Source organism: Taurulus bubalis (assembly GCF_910589615.1).
Source record: "Taurulus bubalis genome assembly, chromosome: 3".
NCBI classification, from domain to species: domain Eukaryota; kingdom Metazoa; phylum Chordata; class Actinopteri; order Perciformes; family Cottidae; genus Taurulus; species Taurulus bubalis.
The window spans coordinates 14,514,461-14,539,054 of record NC_136591.1 but is presented as its reverse complement, the minus strand read 5'-3'; the positions used below and the strand labels follow the sequence as shown (position 1 = coordinate 14,539,054).

General features: G+C 42.8%; 2 protein-coding genes across 2 annotated transcripts in view; one reads left to right on the top strand and one right to left on the bottom strand.

The window, feature by feature from the left end:
* Nucleotides 1–5,175: 5,175 nt before the first annotated feature.
* On the bottom strand, nucleotides 5,176–15,344 carry cd99l2 (CD99 molecule-like 2; the record flags this gene model as incomplete). Its single annotated transcript, XM_079215655.1, has 9 exons — nucleotides 5,176–5,237; nucleotides 6,163–6,228; nucleotides 7,063–7,182; nucleotides 7,296–7,349; nucleotides 7,434–7,502; nucleotides 8,978–9,058; nucleotides 10,549–10,668; nucleotides 12,263–12,316; nucleotides 15,284–15,344. 9 exons carry the CDS (start codon nucleotides 15,342–15,344, stop codon nucleotides 5,176–5,178), a joined length of 687 nt encoding a protein of 228 aa, XP_079071781.1.
* Nucleotides 15,345–17,075: 1,731 nt separating this feature from the next.
* The window catches only part of LOC306733889 (arrestin red cell-like), an 11,576-nt gene continuing 4,057 nt past the window's right edge, over nucleotides 17,076–24,594 (top strand). Inside the window, exons 1-8 of the mRNA XM_079215199.1 lie at nucleotides 17,076–17,191; nucleotides 21,274–21,304; nucleotides 21,404–21,464; nucleotides 22,441–22,485; nucleotides 22,567–22,763; nucleotides 23,943–24,070; nucleotides 24,187–24,322; nucleotides 24,393–24,477. Coding sequence (XP_079071325.1) covers nucleotides 17,169–17,191; nucleotides 21,274–21,304; nucleotides 21,404–21,464; nucleotides 22,441–22,485; nucleotides 22,567–22,763; nucleotides 23,943–24,070; nucleotides 24,187–24,322; nucleotides 24,393–24,477 — 706 coding nt within the window. The 5' untranslated portion in view covers nucleotides 17,076–17,168. The remainder of the gene's footprint in view (nucleotides 17,192–21,273; nucleotides 21,305–21,403; nucleotides 21,465–22,440; nucleotides 22,486–22,566; nucleotides 22,764–23,942; nucleotides 24,071–24,186; nucleotides 24,323–24,392; nucleotides 24,478–24,594) is intronic.

The following is a 24,594-nucleotide window of genomic DNA, read 5'->3' as shown; positions in this document are numbered from 1 at the left end:
CAATCCTTTAACCTTCACGATTATTCCAAAACCTTTTTTTTTCCGTCCAGTCCCAATGCATACAGGCAAAGCCAATCTCAATTCGTGCAACATCTTTGGTGAATTTGCAGTTTTTGCTACAGCTGAAAGGGTTTTTCTCCGTGTCGCATTCAGACACTCGATACATTCAGTAAACGGAAAAGTTCGTTGTTTTGAGTTGCGCTTCGTGTGGAGGTTGGCTCTCCGCGGGCCCGAGTTTGACCGAACGGTGGGTGTCGCTGTTGCTCGGGTGCGGGTTCGGGGGGGTGTTGGATGGACACTGCAGCGCGTCCCTGTGGGACCGTACAGGGTGTAAGGCAGAGAGAGAAGCACCATTTGAAGAACAGCCGACAGGGCATCCATGCATGACCAAACCACAGTTTGGTACTCCGACCACTTCAAGTCCCAGAGTGGGATTGGTTGCTTTTTAACAGTGTTTAAGGACTTTTAGAGGGGTGATGCAAAGCGGCTGCATTTCCAAGGCAACATGAAGGAGACCGGGGTGTGGCATTCATGCGGGACTGTGCTGCATCCTGTCAGATACGGAACACACCGCCAACGCTATTCACAGCTCATACAACACATACTGCCTCAGCAAAAATTCCATCAGGCATTCACCTCCATGTAGATACAGACTATTCTATCAGACGCTACTCAGATCATTGCCAATCACTGTTAATGCCACGTTCACGTCACACGTTGGATTCAGCTAGCGTCTTTGTTTTGGACGTCTACAGAAACACATCAGCCGCCAACCAGCCGATTGCCGCCAAGGAACCGTGTGCGGTTCAAGAGGCACGCGTGGGTTCAAGGACTAGCTGAAATTACACAACTGGAGATTGTAAAGGCCGTCGTAATTGTGACTGGGAAACTGTTATCGGAAATATCCGACTTGGAAGATGCCTCCCTTCAGCCAAAAGTCCGTCAAAACAAGACGACCACAACTTAGTGCGGTGACCCTCAAACAACTAGCTGCAAACATCGGGTTGTCCTTTTGTTGTCTGGTAAAGTGAACGTTCTCAAATTAAACTTCCGTGACGTGAAGGCGGCATTATTCACTATGGTCGCATTTCCACTGCAGGAACGGCTCTACTCAACTCGCTCTGTTTTAGTTTTCAATTGGCAAAAGTTGTGGCATGATCCCTGGTACCTTTTTTCAGGTACCACCTCGGTCGGGGTTCCCTGTGAGCCGAGCCAATACTAAAGGGTGGAGTTAAAGCACTGCAGACCACTGATTGGTCGGGAAGAATCGTCACCAAGATCGCGACCAAGGACATCCTGCATCAATATCGTCATTAGCGACCGATATTTCTGAAATTCACATGACCCAGATTTTTACAAATAGCAATTAGATAAGGACGTTGTACCAAAAGCGTCGAACCGAACCGCGCAGTGGAAATGAGGCATGAGGCATTGTGGGATATCTCAAGTCCCCCACATGGGGTTCGATAATTCTCACCAGAGTTTCTGAGCGGTGCTGATTTCAGATCTCGAGACCTCTTCAGGCAAACAACAAATCGTTGGCAGTACAGAACAAGGAAACAGTAAAACTATCTACAAAAGTTAAGCTACGTTATTAGGAAAGTCGGGTACAAAGTGTAAAAAGAGCAGGCGGAGTATAAACACACAGACACACTGAAGAGTATAATATGGAGCTTAAATATGCTCTCTTACACACTGCTAATAGTACAAACACAGGAAGGCTCACAGTAATATGTACAACCATCACAACTTTCAAAAAGCACTCGTCATGACACTATTAAATATCCTAAAGCCTAAAGCTAACTACTGCTGCTAACTTCATCTACGTGGCTAAAACAGACTTCTAGTTTTTTACGTTTCTGTGCTAACGGAGTCTTTCACGAATGACTCACTTTACCACGCTTGCAAATCTTGTTCCATTGTGGCCATTTTGAAGTCCACCAAAGGCTTCTGCATGCTTCAAACAAACGTATTTGTCCGATCATCTAAAGGTGTGTTCAGACCGAACGGCAAGCGGATTTCTCACGCGGAACGATTACATCCAAAGGCAAAGCAATGAATGAATATGCGTTAGTTTAAAGTTCATTTGGGAAACTCCAAATGGCGGTTGAGGGCGAATATTTGTGAGTTGCAAAATACGCCAAAAAACCCTCCAGTGGCCGTATTCCGCAAGTAACATGACGCGAAAATTCGCTTTGCATTCGGTCTCAACACACCTTTATGAGAGTCTGACCCCCTTTTTCAGACGGCGTAATCAGGGAGTTGGTGACTGTCAATCATTGCCACTGTACGCAGTGGGATGCAGCCATCCGGTACAACAGGTATGACCACTTTTGTCTTTACACCTCATTACAAACCAGTGTGGTTGAAGCATACTGAGCTGATAATCGCAATAAAATGGGCAACCTTGTGATGATTTTTACAGATTATGAACCAGTTTTTCTAATGTTACTCTCGTAGTGAAATGTATTAAAATATATACAGTTTAATACCTATCATTAGGAGAGTAACTGGAGTTGTTTACTACAGTTGTGCTATGGAGCAATGCTTTTTAGTAGCATGTCCCCGTTTTGTTTGTATACCTTATATGCTGATTATGCGCTTCATATTCCGGCTAACGGCTTCGTGCTAATCCATTAATCGACGTTTGGTGGTCAAGAAATGTAGCAATGTGCTGGCTTAGCTAGCTTATGTATTAGGTGGAAGGAAACGTATTTATCGTGTATGCCTCAAGGATACACATTTCTTAACAGAAAAACTCCACAGGATTCCTTTAAATTGTTGTTAGCAATTTATGCTAGGGCATTAGCCGTCTGGGCTCTACAATTAAAAATCTCTTTCGCTTTTGTGTTACGCGTTGTGCTACTTTTATACATCTTAGCATAATGCTACTTCCTCATATCACAATTATGTAAATGTAAAATGGCCACTATGGATAAAGACACATTTTAGAATTATTCTACACACACTGGCACCTCAGTGCTAACACAAAAAACAGAGCACAAACAATATTAGCTTCTGAATGTAGCAGTCGTATCTTCAACACAAAGTCACATTTCACACATTTATCTGCCTGTCCACAATCTTCATCACAGCCAGCTTTTTGCCAAACAAAGTGTTGAGGTTTTCTCTTTTTCAAATAGCTTCCCAATGAAGAAAATCTCTTTTTCAAATTAACCGAGACCGAAAAGTACCTGCTGTGCATTTTTAAGCATTAACTGCAGTGGAACTGATTTTGCAAGCATCATTTTTATGCTACATGCTACAAGTATGGTGAGTCGTTAAATTTCTTGAACTGCAATCCCATTTTTCGCTTGAATTTGTTTTTTATTCCTTGACTTAACTACTCTAATCACAACTATTTCAACATCATCACTTTTTGAAAACCAAGCCAGGCTCCCTTCATTAGGCATTATCATTTGGAAAAACAAAAACAGCATATTTACACTATAAAAAGTCACAGGTTGTAAGTAGACAGAAATGTTTGGACGCCTTATTTTTTCCCAACTGCAAAAAGATCCAAATCTGAATAAGGCAACTTTGTACATCAAGATAGACAACATGAGGAGGGTATACATGTAGCAAATAATGATGCAACTGTCACATGACGTAAACAGTAGCTACCTGCAGTAAGTCCAGTTATATGAGGCATGTCCCACTAATGGACTTCATCAGCTAATAGTGGAGCCCATTTAAGGGCAGTATACATGTTCCAAGCGGGTCAAAATGTAATTAAATCTCTTGGGGAAATTTCAATTAATAATGATTATTGATAACATTATCATCATAATCACAGATTTTAACCTCATAATGACAATATAGTAAACTGAAACTGAAATAAAATAAATTATAAAGTCACATGTAGGAATAAGAGAAACTCACATTGTTAGTCTGCCAAGTTTGTCAGCGGGATTACAGAAAAACTACTGGGCTGATTTTCATGAAATTTGGAGGAAGGGTGTAGTATTAGAGAAGAAATAATGGCTCCGAATCACAGGGCCGATACATGCAATTCTTTTCACTTATGGGAACGACCAAGGCAGAGGTCTCTCCCTATCATTTTTGGTTACATGACGTAACCTGGGTTCTATGAGTCCAACCTTCGTCATTAGTTTAACTTGTTATTTCACCTATATGAAGTAACACTAACTGTGCTAATGGTTGACTACCTAATCTGACCATTTAACACAGTTTATCACCACATTTAAGACATGATTAGATAAAAAGTTGCTACAAGGCTTTGAATAGAAATCTGGGGAATATTGTCATATGTTCTTCATTTCACTCTTCTGTGATTCTGTGCAGCGTTGTCACGGTTTAGATTGGATTTCCGACACTGTGCATCAACAAAAGTAACATCTATGACTCGCGACAAGTAATCAGTTATGTGTCAAAAGGGGGAAACGGCAAAATTTCATTCAAAGTCAGGAAATAAGATATTGCTGATAGCTGGAACACGACTTTCATTATTCTGGCGACAAAAAGAAGAGAAGACTGGTCGGTATCTCGCAGCGCTTCCTGATTCACATACAATTCAGCTCTAATCATGCTGTAAATCACAAATCAGTGTGCTAAAATTCAATCAAATCCATAGGTAAACTAACCCGCTGAAATCCAGCTCACTACACAGAGACTGAAGCTCAACACGCACCCATAGAAGCTCAGAAGAGTTTCTTTCTTCAACGTATTACACAAATGACCACTATTTTCTTTTCCAGTATTCCAATTTCACTGTGTCTGGAATTCAGCAAAATGCTACAACTCTGCTCACAGCAGAGAAATCTGAGTACATGCTGAAGGCTGGATTACTGAAGACCAACATTGTCAGTGGTGTTTGAACAGTAAACAATAAATTACTATATACACGTACATTTGGCAAGGTTCGATACACTGTTGGCCATGTTTACAGCTGAGAATTAAAAAAAAAATCGGTGTTCACATTCAGCCAAAAGGACTACAAATCCCAACGTTTACAGCACAGAGCTGCAAGATCAACCAGGACATGCTACACAATAGAAAGTCTATCCTGCAGCATGTTTGTGTGTGCAGGGGGCTTAGGTGGGGAATGTTTGGGAAAGAGCAAATGTTGGTGGGTGACGTGTGTGTGTGTGTGTGTGTGTGTGTGTGTGTGTGGGTGGGTGTGGGTGTGTGGGTGTGAGTGTGGGTGTGAGTGTGTTACACAGGATTCTCTTCAGTGGGTGGTTCAGCATTGGGTGGCTCCAGGAGAGTCTGTTGGACTGCAAAGACACAAAAAAAACATGGTAGTTTATACAAAGATAATTTCTATCAATTAATATGGAGTAAGTGTGATAGCGATGTGTTTTGTAAATGTTTTGTTAATAGTCTCTTATTATTAAAAGGAATATAAATAGTCTTAGCAGAAATATCAAAGATGCTACTTTTTATTGAAGCCGGACGATATTACACCACAAACAATGAGAGTGCATGTCATGGTCATGGTCCTGGGTTTTTATTTTTGTTTTATTTCCCTGCCTTTGTATGTTTTCCCCCTTTTGTGATTGTCTGCCCCGCCCCAGAATTTAATCCTCCCGTGTCTAATCACCTGCACCTCCCCAGTGTATTTAAACCCTGTGTTCCCCTGTCTCTGGGTTGGTTCGTCTGCTTTGATTCCTTGTATGTTGCCTGTTTCGCTCCCTGCAGTTCTGCTCTGCCCTGATTCCTAGTATGTTTCTACCCTGTTACGTGCCTTGTTCTAATTACCTTACTTGTTTTGTGTTTGGCCCGTTTTGGTTTACCTTGGATCTTCTTACACATTTATTGACTCCCCTGCAAGTTTTAAACAGTTTCTTGAATATAATTATATTGTCTCTCTCTGTTTGGGTCCATCCCTGTTGCCGTCCCTTGTGACAATAGTAACAGTGCCGCTGTTACACCGTAAAGAATGACTCGTGTTACACCGTAAAGAATGACTCGTTTTACACCGTAGAGAAAAGTGCAGGTATTTAATCAAAGAGAATGCGAGAGTGCCGTGTCGTGGTGCCGGCCACTAGAGTTATTAAGTGACTGGCTGCACCAGCTAAAAGGAAATGTTTGCTATATTAACAAAGATATTGTTTTATATTTGGGCCTTCTAAAGTGATAGATGAGACTGGAACCGAGTGTGCAGTAGATGTGAGTGGAGTTCAGTAGAGGAGTGCTTACCTTGTGGTTCTGTAGCCACCACGGCCTCAGGGTTCTCAGCTTTCACCATGTCCGTATTCAGGCTCTCTGTCACAAAGCAACACATGTAGTTAGCATCAACAGCTACGGCTACTCGTGTTACTAGCCGCAGCTTTTCATTAAATGAAATGCCGAAACGTTAATTAGTTCTTCCGAAGTTCTTAGTGACAACCAGCTAGTTTTAAATTAGCTAGTTCAAACTAGTGACTTATTAAATCAGGTGGCAGCATTTAAACTAGGCATTTAAGCTAGGCTGTACTATAGAAGGTAGTTTCCAGCTAGCATCACAGGTTCTGTGTGTATTAGCATGCTAACGTTAGCATTGTCTTTGGTTCAGTTAGCTAAACAACAGTTACTTAATATTTAACTTTTGTTTGATGGGTACAACTCCTCTTAGTAAGCACTTACATTAGAATTAGGCTAATATTTGTACATATTTACTGAATATACTGGGGAATGTTGTCTACATAGAGATATCATTGCTCTAATTAGTTTGTTGTTTAATTCTTCTTTTCAGAGGGGGCTAAGAGAAGAATTCAACACTGGAAATTAACTAATGACATTGTATTCTGTTCAGGAGAGTAAAAAGTATTTGCTTTGTTGTGCTTTCAAATGGATTGATCAACTGCCCCCGTTTTCTGCTGCAATCCTAGGTTGTGTAGTCGGACACTTTTTAAACTACGAAAATACTACGAACTGTGAAACTCATGTATGTATAAATATTTAAAACAAACTCGTACCTAAATTTGATCAGGTTTCAGTAACTATTTCACTTGGGCTTTATTGTAGCCCTTCATTGCCATGTTTAGCCGTACTGGCAGCAGCACTGGTGAGGTCAATGTCCTCAGGTCAAAACACACAGCTGTAGTACAGAAGCCTTACGTTGTAGACCAAAGCACAGCTTCTTCTTCTGGTAGGCGATGTAGCTGCTGATTGCGCCCACCAGCGCCATAGCAACCGCACTAACGATCCCTCCAATGGTGCCCACTTCTGCTGTGGTCTCTGCAAACACACACACATATAATTATATATTTATATAGATATATAGTGAAGTCCAGCCACCGGAGAGATGGACGTGCATTTATGAACCAACCCTAGCGACGGAGAAAACCTACCAGTGTTGTCGTCATACTGGTTTATTTGATCTTTGTCACCACTGGGACGTCCACCTGTGGAAACCACAGTGACGGCAGAGTTACATTCCCTCAGATGCTGGGTTAAACATGGATTTTCTATGGAGGCGCACACATTACCTTTGCCTTTGTCAGGTTTGTAGGTGTCGTCCTTGCCGACCTCAAGCAGATCGTCGTCAGAAAATCCACCTGAAAGGGACCACACAATCAGTGAAGGAGACGAAAAGCATCTCTACGTGATGGACTGGAAGTTAAAGGTACAGGGAACCTGCTTGTTGAGACTCTGCGTTCACACAGCAAGCCTTAGTGCTCGACTTTGATTCATTTATCAAATTTGATTTAGTGTCTTTGTTTGGCTATTCATATTATTTTTCAGACATGGCCGATATCACGTCCCAGTGTGAACTGGTCGCAGAAAGATTCGTGAGCAGATGATCGAGCAGGACAAAGAAGAAGGAGAGCCACGTTTTCAAATGTCGGCTGTTTGGTGGGATCGGGTCATGACTGGCTTCACTGAAACAGATTTCATCCAGAACTTCAGGATGTTGAGGGCTACTTTAAACCTGGTCTGTCAGCGCTTCAAGAGCTCCCGCCAGCGAAGAATGGTGAAACCAATCAAGAGCGACGAAAGAGTCGCTGTATATATTTACATGATTGTTTATAAATTATGTTTCCTGTACCTTTTTAAAAGTGATTTGTTGAAGTGAATTTCTATTCATAATCCGATCGATACTGGATTTCTGAGGCCGATCATGAGTCGATATTTTGGAGTATTAAAAAATCCAATAACAAATATATATACATATAATTTGTTTTTTCAAAAAAAATTCGAACACATTTTTTTTTTCATATCGGCCGTCATATACACAATTACTGACAAACAGATATCTGCGGATTTATCAGCCTAATACGATGTAAACATGACAACATATTTTACATCATGGTACATTTGATCATGAATAACAATGATGCCTTTCATTCATAGAATCAAGATCACGTCACATATCTTCAAACACATTATTTGATGAAAGAAATACAGAAAATATATAAATGGAGAATGAAATCTACAAAATGTTTTTTTTTAAAGCATGCGAGTGACAGTGTTGCGCCATCAGCAGAGTGGGAGGGAATGATGAGCAACAGATGAAAAACAATGAGCTCACTCTCTTGACATGTCGAGTGTTATTCAGTTCTTCTGCAGCTCTAAACAACAGAGTGCTTCTTCAAGCAGACTGGGGTCAATTGTGCTGATGAGCCTCGGAAAATGTCTGAAGTTCACATTCTGTTTGGAGCTTTGGAAGTTTTTTGTTGTTGTTTTGTTTTCAGGACAACTGATGAGAATCTTATATCTACTGCTTAAGTCCTTCTTTCAGAGTTTTTTTTTCCAATACTGCAATGCTGGGAGTACTGTGAACTTGAATGGAGACACAGATGAGTGTGGACTGGACTGCAGTATATTTAGTAAGGGCGAGGGTTCTTTATGATCAGATCACTAGCAAATTAATTGAAAATGCCATAAATATACTGCAGGGAATGACTTAGTATCACTTAAAGCTGCTATATGTACATCTTTATGTGATTGGAACATTGAATCATCATTTATTCTCATGTCATAGATTGTTCTCTAAAATGATGCTAGTCCTATGGGAGACACTCCCACCCACCTCCCTGCCCCTTGTTCTTATCCTTGCCACCAATGTCATTGTTGGGGTCCAAGGCATCACCCAGGTCAAAGTCATCTGCAGCTGTAGAGGTCAAAAGGTTGGTGGTCAATGTTTTTGCACAGCAAATGCAAAAGCAGGAGTCTTAAAAAACGCAACAGATCAACTGAGACTGTAATGTGGAGAGAAATTAAAAGACCTACGAGACTCTTCAGGTAAAGGAGGAAAAATGTATATATATACTGTATATACGTGTGAGCTATAGAGTCAATATAAAGATGGACGACATGACGGCTCCCCAAAAGTGAAACCAAAATATCTAGATCGCTGTGTAGGTCTTAAACTCCGCCCCCTCCCTATTAGCGAATGGGACACGGGACAAACTAAAGTACACGTCGAATACGTTTCAACAAACAATGGTTTTTGTCATTTTAAGTAGTACGTATCGCGTTGATGTATGTCCAAGGTTTCATATTTCTGACAAGTTTGGTTTGAATTAGTTAGTGTGACACCATGACTGACAACTGTCTGGGCAAATTAGTCCTTCAGGAGTCTGTAATGGAACATGCTTTATCATACAAGTATTTAGGTAGCATGGTCAGTCATTCTAGCCAAACGGCTACCGTGGTGCTAACATAGCAGCTAGGTGGCTCTCACGCTATCAAGCTGTGGCCGCACTTGGCTCATGATTGGGTCGGGCGGGACCTCAATACCGCGTCCCTGACTCTGACGAAAGTGATGTCAAAAGCACAAGATGGCACGCGTCCGTGTATTCTGACTTAGTTTTTTTCCAGTGGGGAGACGTGCTTCCACGTCGTCCATCTTTATACGCAACCCGCAGTGTGAACGAGCTAACCAATTTATGATATCATGTGTTTGTGTGATACCTCATTAATAATTCAACCGTCATTTACAGCGTAACACCCGCACTCTATTCATGCTAAGCTAAGGGGGTTTGTCAGAAAACAGAACACAATATTCATAACTAGATCTTAATTTTATTATGTGTAATCTCCTGCAATTAAGAATAGTTGTTTCTTAATTGCAGGGGATAGAAAAGAATGAGCCCTTCATTTCTACATAGGGAGCGGGTAGTCTTCACGGAGTCCGCCATGTTGCACCGTTATGTTTCTACAGCAGCCCAGAACGGACAAACCCAACACCGGCTCAAGAGAGAGCCTTTCACATTTTTACGTTATGTTCTCCAAGCCGTGTCGGAAGGGCTGGGTGAGCGGAGGGATATTCAGCTCGATGCAATCTGCTACCTCACCACTAGAGGCTGCTAAATCCCACACTCTGCTCCTTTAAACATCTGTACGACGGTGTAGCTTACTTAACACCTGATAATGTGGAACTGACTGAACTGAATGAATGACACCGGTACTGGTATAAGGACAGGGATCAAGACTACGGGTTAATATAGAGGAAATCTGGATTCAAAGCAAATTAAAGCAGAAGCAGAGTATAAATTAGAAATGAAGGTGCATTTCTAATAAGGAGGTGGGCCTCTCTGCGCGGAGGCGTGTCCTCAGGAGGAAAGCTGGCTATAAACACAGGATGGTGCAGTCTCTCACCTGGCTTGGGTTTAGGCTTCACTGGGGCCTTGGTACCTGTGGGGAGTTTGGGCACGACCTTGGGCGGGGCTTTGGTGGTGGTGGTGCCGTCGCGATCTAATAAGTCGTCCAGTTGAAAGTCTGCAAGGAACATGGACAGCACAAATCTGTAGAACCACTGGCTTCAGTGATGATTGAGTGCAGTGTAATGTTTCACACAGTAAGATGACAGCTGCGAGACGAGGCGTTGCAAAAATGTAAATTTAATACGTTCGCTTTACTCATCAAAAAACAACTTTTGGTCCACGATTCCCATTGGTAAACACTTCTAAACGATCCTGTCCTGGTCAAGGTTGTGTTGCATTACATCATTTTCTACAATTATTATAGAATGAACTGATCAGTGTCAGTAGCTGCTGTGTGGTTCCTACCTCCTCCTGTTCCTCCAGCGGGTGCTGCTGGCTTTGCTGGTTTTGGTGAAGGGGTCGCTGTTGACAAGGAATTATGTAGTTATATAAAAGTAATTCATTTTCCCTGGTGTTATTCATAGAGTATATGGTATTGTACGTTTGTGCTCATTACTGACAGATCCTGTACGGTACTGTGTGTTTTTTCTGAGCTTTTTGCGACACATGGGATGCATTTTTCTTCCTGTTCCAGACAGCCTTTGGTTTCCAATCTTCTCAGCATGAGAATATCTCACAATGATAAAGTAACTGCATCCGATTCAAACTTGCATTATCTGAAAGGGGCTAAAGACCCTTTTACTGTAAACCAACAGTACTATATTACACGTGTACATACGTACGCGTGTAATACGGACTCATCCATGTTTATCGTCTATAGTATTGCCAAAGTTGACCCCTATGCCTTAATACCCCAAGGCAGGGCACCCAGAACAATAATATCAGCGATATATATTTGAAAATCAAGACCAAACATTAAAAAAAATCATTACTGCCTCTTTATTAATTAATTTATTTGATGTAACCTAAAGTTACAAATGAGTGCAGCATTACTTTTGTTCTATGCAGACCTTAAAAAGCAAAGCTTTGAAATGCCTTGCATTATAAAACACCTTTTAGACATTTTAGATTTTTCCTATTTTTTTAAATTATATTTTCGTCTACATCAGTATTTCTTTTACAATGCTGATACAGCAAGCGCTGAGGAAGTCATGTTAACTATCAAATATTTCTAAAAGGAATCCAAGTTGAGTAGAATAACTGGTTGAGAGGTTGTTGTGGAAGAGTTGGATTCTGTGTGGAGATATATAAGCTCTCTGTCAACACTTGAGAATAAAGCCATCAAAGCGATCAAATATTTAAAGAGATATACACAACCATCAAATAATTTAAAGAGATATATACAACCATTTCTCCTAACAGTCGAGGCGGAATGTTTGTTCTGGAACATCAGCCATTTGACCTGATCATGTGATCAGCCAACTCTGCCTTCTAAATTCTTTTTTTTTTTCAGAATTAAAATGGCTTTACTGACCTATAGTATACAGCAGTGGTTCTCAAACTTTTTCAGTGATCTTCCCCCTGTTAAATAGTTATTCAGCCAAGTACCCCCTAACCAGCACGACGCTGATGTAATACACAGCGCTGTGCCACCAGGACACCCTGGCGGGTCGGATTCGGCCTGCGAGATGTATGTTTGACACCCCTGGTTATAGGGTCTTCGGGCATTGGAGAAATGTACAAGACGAATGGCGATCTGTTGTCCTTACCTGGTTTACTGTCATCATCCAGAGCGTCGAACAGGTCAAAGTCCTGAGACAGGACTAGAGTCCAGAGAGAGAGAGGAAACAGACACGTTACACTGAATCTGACACATAAAAAGCAAAAAGGATTCACACTGGTCTCTTTGATTTCAACTGTTTGTATTGGTGGAACCATGACAGGGATCAGTTTTCTAGTCCCTGCTGGTGAACTGTGTCACCGCGGCCCTGGTGCCACACTGGTGCCTGGTGCACTAATCTGCTCTATTTGTTGTCTGGACTGCAGAACAGAGATCATTTACCAGGCTGGTCACAAAAGCAGAGACGAACAAACAGAAGCGAATCTCATTGGCTGCCACTCACAAACAAACACATGGTGTGTGTGTGTTTATTTGTATATCTATCTTTGTGAGGACCAATTTACACCTTCGGAGTGAGGACTTTTTGGAAGGAGGACATTCTGGCTTCACTTCTTCAGTTTGAGTTTGAAATTTATATTGATTTTTGAAGTGTTAATTAACAAAAAGAAAACAGATTTTCCAAAATGAAAAGGGAAAACAATAAATCCTAATCTTGGTTCATGCCGGTGTTGCTCCTTTACTCTGCTTTATGCTTTTCTATATTTGAATCTGGTATTTTTCTAGTTCTGCTGTCACTCTTAATTTCCCCCTGGGAATCAATTATGTGGTTATTTTAAAACTTCAGTCTTCCCTTACTGCTTTAGCTTCCTTTCCAGATTTTAAACTTTCAGATTTTTTGGCATCAATAGTTGCAGGCAGGGACGGACAGGAAACATCAATCCCGATAGACGATACCCACCTTTACAGCAGAAATAAACATGTTTACAGCCTGGTACAAAAACTGTTTTGGTCACTATAGCTCAGTGTTTCTCAACCTTTTTTGAGCCGCGGCACATTTTCTACAATAAAAAAATCCTGTGGCACACCAACAACCAAAAAATCTACAAAATATTGCATTGTAGCATTATACAGCATGTACGGTAGATAATTATTGCGCTACCTACTGGCATGGAAGAGTATTTCATTACTAGGCCAGCCACTATATTGCAGGCTCAGATGCTCAACAATGCAAAATTATTTGCGGCAACTAAATAATATTTCTTTAGACCGATTCAGTGAAATTGGACATTTTCCCACGGCACACCTGACGATCTCTCACGGCACACTGGTGTGCCACAGCACAGTTGTTGAAAATCACTGCTATAGCTAATACCCCCATTCATTACAACTGTAGGGGTGTTTAACTTTTATAAAATTCAACCATTTAAATTATATTAAGTCTTATGCCGTGTTCACACCAAAAGAGTTGTAATATATTCACGCTAGTAGATTACATGTTAAATCAATGCACAGACGCGAATGGTTGCGGAAAAGCAAATTTTTCGCCGGGCAGTGCGATAGAGGCGAAAAAGTGTTGCGAATATTCACTTTTCCGCAAATTCGCGCGACGCTGAGTTGCGAAAGCCAATCAGCGATGAGAAGCTCCGCCCGTCGTCACTGCCGTCGCTGAATCAAACGGCTGCACCAATGAGGCGAATGAGCTGGGATGTTAAAACCAGATTGTAGATTCCTGTTCGAGGTCTTTGAGCTGAAACGAGACAGGAAAGGTCTGTGGAGCGGAAGCTCGGAGACCCTCAGCTGAGTATATGTACACTGTATCACCATTTGAACTTTAATTAAACCGTTAATTATAACTCTTTGATTTTCTGTATTTCTTCTCTGCCATGAGCAAACAAGGTTCTACGAATACTTTTCAACCCTATAAGGAGTCTGCCATACGTTTTTTCTGATAGGTATGTTACAAACATACTGTTTTTATCACAGTTTTCAACTTGAATTTTGTTGCAGCCCTTGCTAAGCTAGCTAGCACAAGCTGCTAACTTGTCGTTATGCTCACAAAACCTTCCACAGCTCCACCGTCTTGACCAAATATGGTCACTGCTCCAAAAAAAGATGTGACAGCCGGATCCGCCCACTCTGTGCTTCACTTTGGCAGTTTTACAGTTATAAAAAATTGAAAATGTCTGTGATAGAAACTTTGGTCTCCTGTGTGAAAGTCAGATGTGTGCTGCCATCCACCACCCCGAGCCCACAACCTTTCATTTTTGTATTATACTTAAACTACCTGGGGTAAGCATTTTCAATCATATGCCTAAACCTAAACCCCGCCTTGGCGAGCCAAAATGTATTCACATAATTTGCATATAATTTGCATCACAGCATTGCAGTTACTTGCCGACAACTGATTGGGAAAATATTTTTCCCCAGTTTAAGTCTACCCTCATATTGAACATCTATAGGTCATCACTCAGACCTTTGAATACCAGAATCCTCACACAGCACAATAAAACAAAATGCACCGGGTGTGCACGCTGCTTTCTACCCCTGGCTGTCTGCACGCTGCTGTCTGCACGCTGCAGACCAGTGGGTGTGACGACAGGTGCCTCAGTGATGCAGCACGAAGCCATTTGCTTTCAAATTGTTCCCCTTTTTAGGTGACCGACTTTTCATATTCATCATCATCACCGAGAGTGACATCATTGTCAGTGGGGCACGTGCCGCTGCAACCCAGACAGACAGGAAAGAAGCCGGGTGGTGCCACATCACTTTGATCTATACTAACTAATATTTCTTATATATATATATATATATATATATATATATATATATATATATATATATATATATATATATATATTAATTACTAAAATGACTGGATCTACTGGAAGAAACTCGATAGAATAATTCCACTTAATGTAATAATGTGTAATCACTGCATATATTACTGCTGGTAATCAGCATAATTCATATCTGGAACAAATGGAGCCACAATAACTGATTGCAGCTCGCTTAATAAAAGCTTTAACGCGTGTATAGCTAATAAAAGAGTAATGATCTGAATGTGCATGCGGCTCTCTCACTTCTGCCTCCCGAGCCGGTGGACCGTTACTCAGCCTTGAATCAAAGTGCGGCACAAAAGGCGCAGCATGTGTGCGGGACAAAGCCTTACCTCCCAGCGGCAGCAGCAGCGCCAGCAGCAGGCAGAGCGACCACGGAGAGCGGCTAGCCATGGCTCCGGTCTCCACACACGCGAACAGCCGGGACAAAGTGAGAATAGAGCGGGTAAAGTAGCAGGCCTGTCACCGTTCCGTTCGTCTCTGTAGCCTGCGGTTCAGCGCTGTGCAGAAAGCCGCATACAAGGCGTTCACTATGGCACTCTGTGACACTCCCACACGCTGCCGCTTCCTGCCGCGCCTTTCAAAATAAAATCCTCTGGTTTTGCTTTGGCCAAAAAAATATTAAATACCGAGGAATGCTGACAAAGCTAAATGACGCCGAAACTATTTTAATAGCACGTGATGAATATGAGGTTTCGATCATGTCCTGCAATTAAAGATGCCTTCCACTCAGACATGTTCAAGACGTATACAATAATATCAGGTGTAGGATTAGCCCGAGTGTGTGCGTCTCATGTAGCCTGAAGCATTCAGGTCACAGAGGAAACATCACACTTTCTCTCATAGACAAAGGGGTCGTTAAAATGCATATATGTGTGTATATGTATGTATGTATGTATGTACCTGTTTATATATTTATATATGTATGTATATATGTATGTACGTATGTATGTGTGTATATATATATATATATATATATATATATATATATATATATATATATATATATATATATATATATATATATATATACTGCACTTTGGTCTCTTCTCACAGGTTTACATGGATCGTGGTTTTATCTGGACCCTGGTCCTGCCCGACACCTCCTGCTATTATCATTGCTATTGCTAGTTGCATTGCAATTAGTATTACCAATACCATTACTGTTTTTATTGTCATTATTATTCTACTACATCCACTGCTGCTGTTATTTTGTGGTAGTCGTAACTTTCTCATCATGCCTACTGCCCTCATTATATGAATAATGTATGTCATATTCATTGAATGTGATGTAACTTTTACGTTATTCATTCTGTACACATGACATCTATTGCTTCTGACCATCTGGGGACAGGGATCCTCCTCTGTTGCGCTCCCTATAGGTTTCTTCCCTTTTTTCTCCCTGTGAAAGTTTTTTTGGGGGGAGTTTTTCCTGATCCGATGTGAGCTCCCATGACAGAGGATGTCATATGTGTACACATTGTAAAAAAAGGCAAATGTATTTCCTTTTTTTGTTGTTGCTACTTTATACTGTCCACATCTGCACTGTGTCATGTTTCACATAGATGTTCCACCAGAGAAAGACTTCCCCTCTAAACCTCAGATGAGTTCATTTTACCCATATAAATGGTGAAATGATTAATTCCAAAAAAATCTAATAATAAGGAATCTGAACAAAATAAATAAAGAGATTTGTCATTATAACTTTGTTTTTCTTCTTCCCTCTTCCATTATTCATCTCATGCCCCCTTTAGATGTATGTTGTGGCCCTTTGGTTGGGAACCCTCACTGTTTAGTAGATATAACTATGACTTGAAGATGACAACACCCTATTTTTAAAAAAAATACACATTATTGGAGTAGTTTGACATAGTGGTACTTTGACTTCAGGACCTGAGTACTTCTTCCACTTGGTGCAGGTACAAGGAGCCTCCCTCAGACGCGTACTGAGGTAGACTACAGATACTGTTCCTTATTACTGCCACTAATACTAATACCAGTGTGTCTGTATGCTGGTTTGCAGGTGTATCGCAGTATATTTGGTTATAAGGTGTCCGTCAAAATTACATGTAGGCGTGGTTTTTGTCCCTAAACTGCGGAAACAGGCTGAATTACTCTAAAAAGCAGCAGCAGCAGCAGGACACACGGGACCAGCACAGACCACAGACAAGGACTACCGAGACCCACCGTCCACACGGTACCGAGGAGATAGAGGAGATGGGGGACAAAGCGGGGACCAGGTACGAGAACCGCCCCGTTGGCTCTGTTTCTGTCACGGTGCGGGAGGAGAAGACGCAGCTCCGCTCCATTAAGGGGAAAAAGGGAACTAATGCACTAAACCCGAGCAATTCAATCTGCCGTTTGTATCGCTGTCTGCGCAAAGAACTGTGTGAAAACACATTCACGTGACTCTGGATTTTAGAGGACTTTAAGTTGATTAAAAAAAAAAAAAAAAAAACTATACATCAATAAATATCGATTGATAGGTAATGCCGAATTGAAGAGTGGATGCGAAAAATACGGAAAGTGTAAAGTCTCGCCCGGACGTGTACAGTGTGCAGCTGTTACGTTTGCCGTAAAAGAAAAGCATAGATTTTGTAAAGGGGGTCTGGCGTAACTTCCTCTTCTGAGAGAAACGCGTTGGTGTGTCGAGCACCGGAGCAGAAAGAACGTAGCACCGTTTCTCTCTTCTGAATAGGCTAATACTCGTTTTGACTTTTACGTGGCTGATTGTTTAAGACACGACGGGCTATAGCCCCATAGACAGAGGTCGAACTTAGTTCAAACCGGACAGAAGTGGCTCATAACGTCGCTACTCTGCTGCTATCTTACGTTGCTGGTACAACAGAGGAGTTGAACGTGTTTGGTCGGAGATGGTTTTTTGAGGAAGACGGGCACGTATTCCCGTGTCTCGTACGTAAATGTCAACGCGAAAGTCTCCAGTGTAAACACACAAGACGTCGGCGGACATGAAGGACAATTTGACAGGTTTCTGTGATGGTGTCTTCTTCTTCTTCTGTGGTGCCACTAGGAGTCGCCAAAGACAGAAAGAGCCCGCTGCACGTCGGAGGCCCGTTAAAGGGAAGTGGTCTGAAACCCAAAGAGGTCTTTTGTCTGTTTGGGACAGAGGTTTGACTTAATTGCTGAAGGCCACCGTAGTAGTCCTGCGTCAATCTTGGAAATGGGAGGACTGTTCAGTGGTTGCAATCTGCGGCCGCACCACGAGATGTCGCTGCATTCTCACAACCTGGTCCTTTAAACGTTGATTAAATGTATCGAACACTTTGAAAATGATACGTTCTCCACTCAGACATGTTCAAGACAATAATAACAGGTGTAGGATTAGCTCCGAGTGTGAGACACCACATATTTTTCATGAGCTACTTGATTTTCAAATAGAATACAAGTTATATAAAATAATATGAGGGAGTACCAGACTACTGAAGCCTCATATTGACTTCCGATACATTTTTGCAAGACGGACTGTTATTTTTAAGTGGTTTTAAAGCAAGCCTGGGAAAAATTAACCGATCCTTAACGTGAAAACATGACATTTGTTTTGTTAGTTTTTTTATATTTCTAGCACAATGTTGTTGATTGTTTGTTTGTTGGGTAAAACAACTATTTGCTTTTTTAATTTTTTATTAGAAATCTTTGGAGGTCAAACGCTGCCTGGCAGTTGGATCGTTTCCAAACCTTTCAAATCTCTTGACATTTGATGATTTGGCTTTCATGTAATTCCATGTTGTGGTTTGTATCCTGTCCTCAGTGCTGACCTCAGCAGCTTCATGCCTGGCTGAGTTGAGTTTTATGATGATTACATGTTTTCTGTTGCCTGTAGGATAAGGGGTTGACAGGAAGGGGTTCATGTGTCCTCTTCTCAGGAAGTAATGGACAATTCTGTTGATCATCAGGATGTGGATTTTGTTCTTTGCCCCCCGTTTTCTGTCCTCAGAATGTAAACGGCAGCACATTCCTGCTAATGTTCCCAAAACTGCAGCAGTAGGCATAAACCTCAAGCTCACGTGACCTCCTGAAAGGTCTCAACGACAGCTCTGCTCTGTGACAATCTTCTTCTGCAATAATGGAAACACAAAGCCACAGTTTCGTGCTTTTGTGGTCGTCTACACGTTGACTTTCATTTTGTTTTTATTGGTTCTATGAAGCAAAGCTCGCAAGCTGGTTTTCGTCACGATTTTCCGTGTTGCGTGAAGCCTGTTGGCATGGCCCTGTGCAAACAATCTGGCCCTGTTGATGGTATCAGAGAATCCGAGGGTGGAGATTTCCTCAAAACGAGTCCTGAATAGTTCCTCGAGTGTGTTCCCTTCGAAACGTTCGCTCCCATTGTCCTTTCGTTAAGTGCTATTGCAATTTTTCCATTGTGATGATTGATGTGTCCCTTGGGATCAGAACTGTTCCACGCTGTGTGCATAATCTAATCGGGACACAAACGCCACGCTGTTGTTGGATCTGCTCTGTTCTAACACACACACACACACACACACACACACGGACACGGACGGAGGCCGGTGAGAGTAAATGTCACACAGGATCCGTTTTGAGCTTAAAGTTGTTGTTTATGGTCAACTCCCCGTCCTACAGTTCATTGTGCTGTCAGCCATTGCTGCTGCTGTCTAGCTGATCTCTTTTTCTGTTTACGCAAGTGTGTGTGCGTGCGTGTGTGTGTGTGTCTGTGTCTGTTTAAAGGATAGGAAATGTGACGTGGTTATACAGGGCCTTTAGTGTGTATTGGAGTGTAATGAGAGCCTCCACTAACAGCTTGTTGATGTCCACCAGAGACACTAAGCAGGCCTGGATGCTTCCCTTGTTTACTTTGAAACGCAGGCAACACTACATGGACAAATACTGTCCCTGTGTTAGTCATGTGACCAGCGTTTGTGACGTGTTGGTAGTATTTGGAATATATATATGGTGGTGGCAATGTTTGTTTTGTTCATGCTTTAGGGTTGAGACTGGGCAGGTCAGGGTCATCCTAGTTGGTTCGGAAGATTCTGGTATCAGAAGTGTTCTGGTTTTTGTTTGTAGTCCCGACTGGTATTGACTAATCACGTTTGAGCAGGTGTCTGTTGAACGCCTGGCTGCTTGTGAAACGACGCGGTCGCACACGTCGTCTCTCGACTCCATTTGCAGTCACGCTTCCCAAGTTGCTAATCGGACTGGAGACGATTGACGAGCGGATTGAAGAGGAGGTCTTGGCCCGGATATCCGCTGGCTTCACAGAACACCAGAAATATTATCCAAGAGGCTATATTGGTGTGATATTACCTATAATGAAACTCAGCTGCCTATAATGCAACTAAGCTGACAGTTCGACAGGGAACTTTGTCTGTTCTACTAGTATTTTGGAAATTTTGCACAGAACGATCATATAAATCTGAGTCCATGGACAGAATACGGAGGCCTGAGAGAGTCTTATTTTGAAATGGGATCAAGGGGAATGTTTTGTTGTTGGTGATTGATGAAAGCTCAACACAATGCTGAATGAGTCGTTTTCAATTTAAAGTTTAACTTTAAATAGTTGATTTGTTTGTTTATTTCTATTAGACGGTGTGACACTAGTGTCGGCTTCTGATATTAAGGCAGCTGTGGCTCATGGGTGGAGTGGTAAGGCAGCCGGTCTGATCCCTGGTCCCCCCACAGTTCTCATGTCCAACTGTCCTTGAGCACACATGCACGAAACCCATAGTTGCTCCCCGAGCGCTTCCCAGCAGCCAACTGCTCCCTCCCGTTGTCTTGGGGTCAAAATGACCCGTGTACGAGTGTATATGAATGTGTGTTGATGGGTCATTTTGACCCCAAGTCAACGGGAGGGTTAAGTAGGATGGGTTAAATGCAGGGACCAAATGTGTAAGTCGCTTTGGATAAAATGCATTGGACTTGATAAATACCGCCTGTCTTTCTATTTTAATCCTGGTGTTTCCCATCAATTCCCATGGAAGAGTTTCCATCTTGAATATTACCACAATGTTGCTGCCCTATGCTGGACCATCGGAAAAGCCACAAGACAAAGCTCCCATCAACGACCAGACCCTCTGGCACATGTCTTCTTAAAGGGCCGGTGCAGCAGACGTCTGAGAGACCAAACCATGAAACAGAATACAGAAACATCTGAAACACTTTGAAACATTGCTTGAAGGATGTCGGGAGCCTTTTCAGTCACAGCGCTGCTTTGAATTTGTGTGGCTCAGTGCAGGTTGCTGATATCAATTAATTCATTAATAAATCAATCTACATTTTTTTGTTTCGCGCTATCTGTTTACAACATCTGTTTACAACATGTGCTCTCTATCTTGTTTTACAGAGTCTTTAAGAAGTCCAGCCCCAACTGCAAGGTAGTGTGTGTGTGTGTGTGTGTGTGTGTGTGTGTGTGTGTGTGTGTGTGTGTGATTACTTCTCCTGGATTATCCTAATCGTTCTCTTTCCTTCCAAAGCTCACAGTTTATCTGGGGAAGCGAGACTTTGTTGATCACTTAGACCACATAGATCCAGTTGGTGAGTGTGAACACACAAACGTTCTTACATTCTCCAGCAGGGGGCAGCACTTTAACCCTTTCACGTTGTGGTTTCACATTTTTACATTTTGGTCCCCATAAAATGGCTTATTCAGCGTTTGTTTGCAAAACGGCTTCAAAATGGTGGTCCACAAACCAATGAGTGACGTGACACCTTTGGGAACATTTCATCGGACTTACCCTAAACCTGACTTTAACCACTGACCCAAAAAATCTGCTTCTTCTAAATTGGGGCCACAGCTTTTGTCCCCAATTGTACAAACTGTCCCAAAATAACTGGTCTTTAGTGAAATGGATACCGAAAGGTAGCCTAAGTCAGAAACGCACACACACACACACACACACACACACACACACACACACACACACACACACACACACACACACACACACACACACACACACACACACACACTGTTTGGTCAACAAATTGATAAATTTTTCTCTACTCTAGCTTTCACTTAATTCCTTAAAGGGACACAAACAAACAAACACACACACACATTTTCGGGGCGGAAAGGCTTTCTCTCCCCAGTGTGTACAATACTTACGGCCCCAATTCAGAGGCGGCATTTCTAAACTAAACACATCTTAAAAGGGTCGACAAGGCCCCCCTCCCCCGCCCAAATGCGAGATGGAGATTGTATTTTGCCCAAATTTGGACACAACACACGTGTCCTTTGCAGCCCACTCGGCGTCCCATGATCTAGTGTCAGCCAGAGTGTTGAAGGGAAATGTCGCAGTTCTGAATCATTAAAGTTGTTAGTTTGGTCACGCTAAACCTGGAAATTGATTATTTTCTGAATTAAAAAAAGGGGACCCTGAATGTTTCTTAAGTATAGGTCACTCAAACACAGATTGAGGTGAGGGGATGGTCTTGGATGAGAATGACGGTCTCGTGAGCTCAAGTCTGATCTAACTGTGTGTGTGTGCGTGTGCGTGTGCGCTTGTTCTAGACGGAGTGCTCCTCGTGGATCAAGAGTATCTGAAAGATCGAAAAGGTAGGAAATGAGGAGACGGACACAAAGTAACTGAGTAACTGAATAACCGCCCATTTCATCGATGCCTCCGTCCGTCCTCAGTGTTTGTGACTCTGACCTGTGCGTTCCGCTACGGCCGGGAGGACCTGGACGTCCTGGGCCTTTCCTTCCGAAAGGACCTGTACGTCAGCACGGTCCAGGTCTTCCCTCCTCTGCAGGAGACGAAGACTACTCCGAGCCGGCTGCAGGAGCGGCTGCTGAAGAAGCTGGGCCAGCATGCCTACCCCTTCCACTTCACTGTAAGACTTCTGAACACCAACACAACCTGAACCTCCGCTTCACCCTGACCCCCTGACACACTAACAGATTACAGCTGATTTGAAACTAATTTCTAGCCAGACATGACCGCAATGTGTCATAGCTTGCTGACACGCAATACATGCAGCATGTGTTTAAAGAGCATGGAGAGATTACAACTCATGTGGGAAAAATTAGAACACTGGGTAGTGGTGCACTTCAGCCTCTTGTGACCTAAATGAGTATTACAACAACAAACCCTTGATCCTGACAAACGTCGGAACATCAAACGCCCCCGTGTCTGGGTTCATAATATTATCCGTAGTCGCACACAGCTCCGACTCCTCCAGTACGAGTGTCTGAATGAAGCTCCTTCAGCGGACCAGCAGCAGTTTGATACAGCAACAGCAGGACGGCGGTGACGACGGGCGGAGCTTCTCAACGCTTTGGCTTTCGCAACTCAGCGTTGAGCGAATTTTTCGTGAGCGAATTTTTCATGGGCGAAAAAGCAGAAAAGCAAATATTTCGCAACTCTTTTGGTGTGAACGCACCATAATGCTTGTGAATTATTTGTCAATGCACAGACGTGAATGTTTGCGGAAAAGCACATTTTCCACCGAGCTGCGCGAATGACGCGCTTCAAGCGAACGGTGCGTTGCGAAAAATTTGCTTTTCCGCCCGAGTTTAAATATTTCAACTTGTGTGACGCTGATTTGCGAGGCCAATCAGCATTGCGATGCTACGCCCGTCGTCACTGCTGTCTTGCCGTTGCTGAATTCAACTGGCTGCTGGTCCGCCTGAAGTAGCGCTGAAAGCGGCCGTCATTCACACACAGGTCGGAGCTGTGTGTGCCCACGGATAATATTATTAACCCAGACACAATGGCGTTTGATGTTCCACAACAAGTATAAAGCAGAACTAGTGGTTATTTCAATGGTGGATAGCGGAAATGGTAACTGTTTTCACGGAGTAAAGCCACGGAAAAGCCGCGGCCCCTTTCCTCTGCAAAAAAGCGAATGACGCAAACATAAACTCGAGTGAGTAAACTCAGGCGAAAAAACGAAAATTCGCAACGCTTTTGGTGTGAACGCAGCATAAAGGCTTCCGTAGAGGCGGTGTTTTATATTACTATTCACCCTCAAGCCGCCATTTTGATTTCACCTTGTTTGACCTTGTGTCAGATCCCCCAGAACCTGCCCTGCTCAGTAACCCTCCAGCCGGGCGCCGAGGACACGGGGAAGGCGTGCGGCGTGGACTATGAGCTCCGAGCGTTCTGCGCTAAGACTGCGGAAGAGAAGATCCACCAGAGGTGTGACACGTTCAGACACCTGAACCCTACGACCAGCCTTCCCGAGCCCAATACAGTGTGGCGCTCGAAGGAATCGCACGTGAACCTGCTCTGTGTGTGTCTGTGTGCGTGTGCAGGAACTCCGTGCAACTGTTGATCCGGAAGGTCCAGTACGCTCCAGAGAAGCCGGGTCCTCAGCCGATGGTGGAGACCAGTCGGAGCTTCCTGATGTCCGATAGATCTCTGCACCTTGAGGCTTCGCTGGATAAGGAGGTGACACGCTCGCACACTTTGATAACTGGGACACACGCACACACACTGCTAAGCCTCTGTTTCTCCCCAGCTGTACTACCACGGTGAGCCCATCAGTGTCAACGTCCACGTCACTAACAACTCCACCAAGAGCGTGAAGAGGGTGAAGATATCCGGTAACTCCTCTCACACTGTAGTTTCAGACATTACCATTTTAAATGAACTAGTGAAAGAACTCTTTCACCACAACGTATTGTTAATTGCAGTCGAAGTCAAGTATTGATCCAACTCCT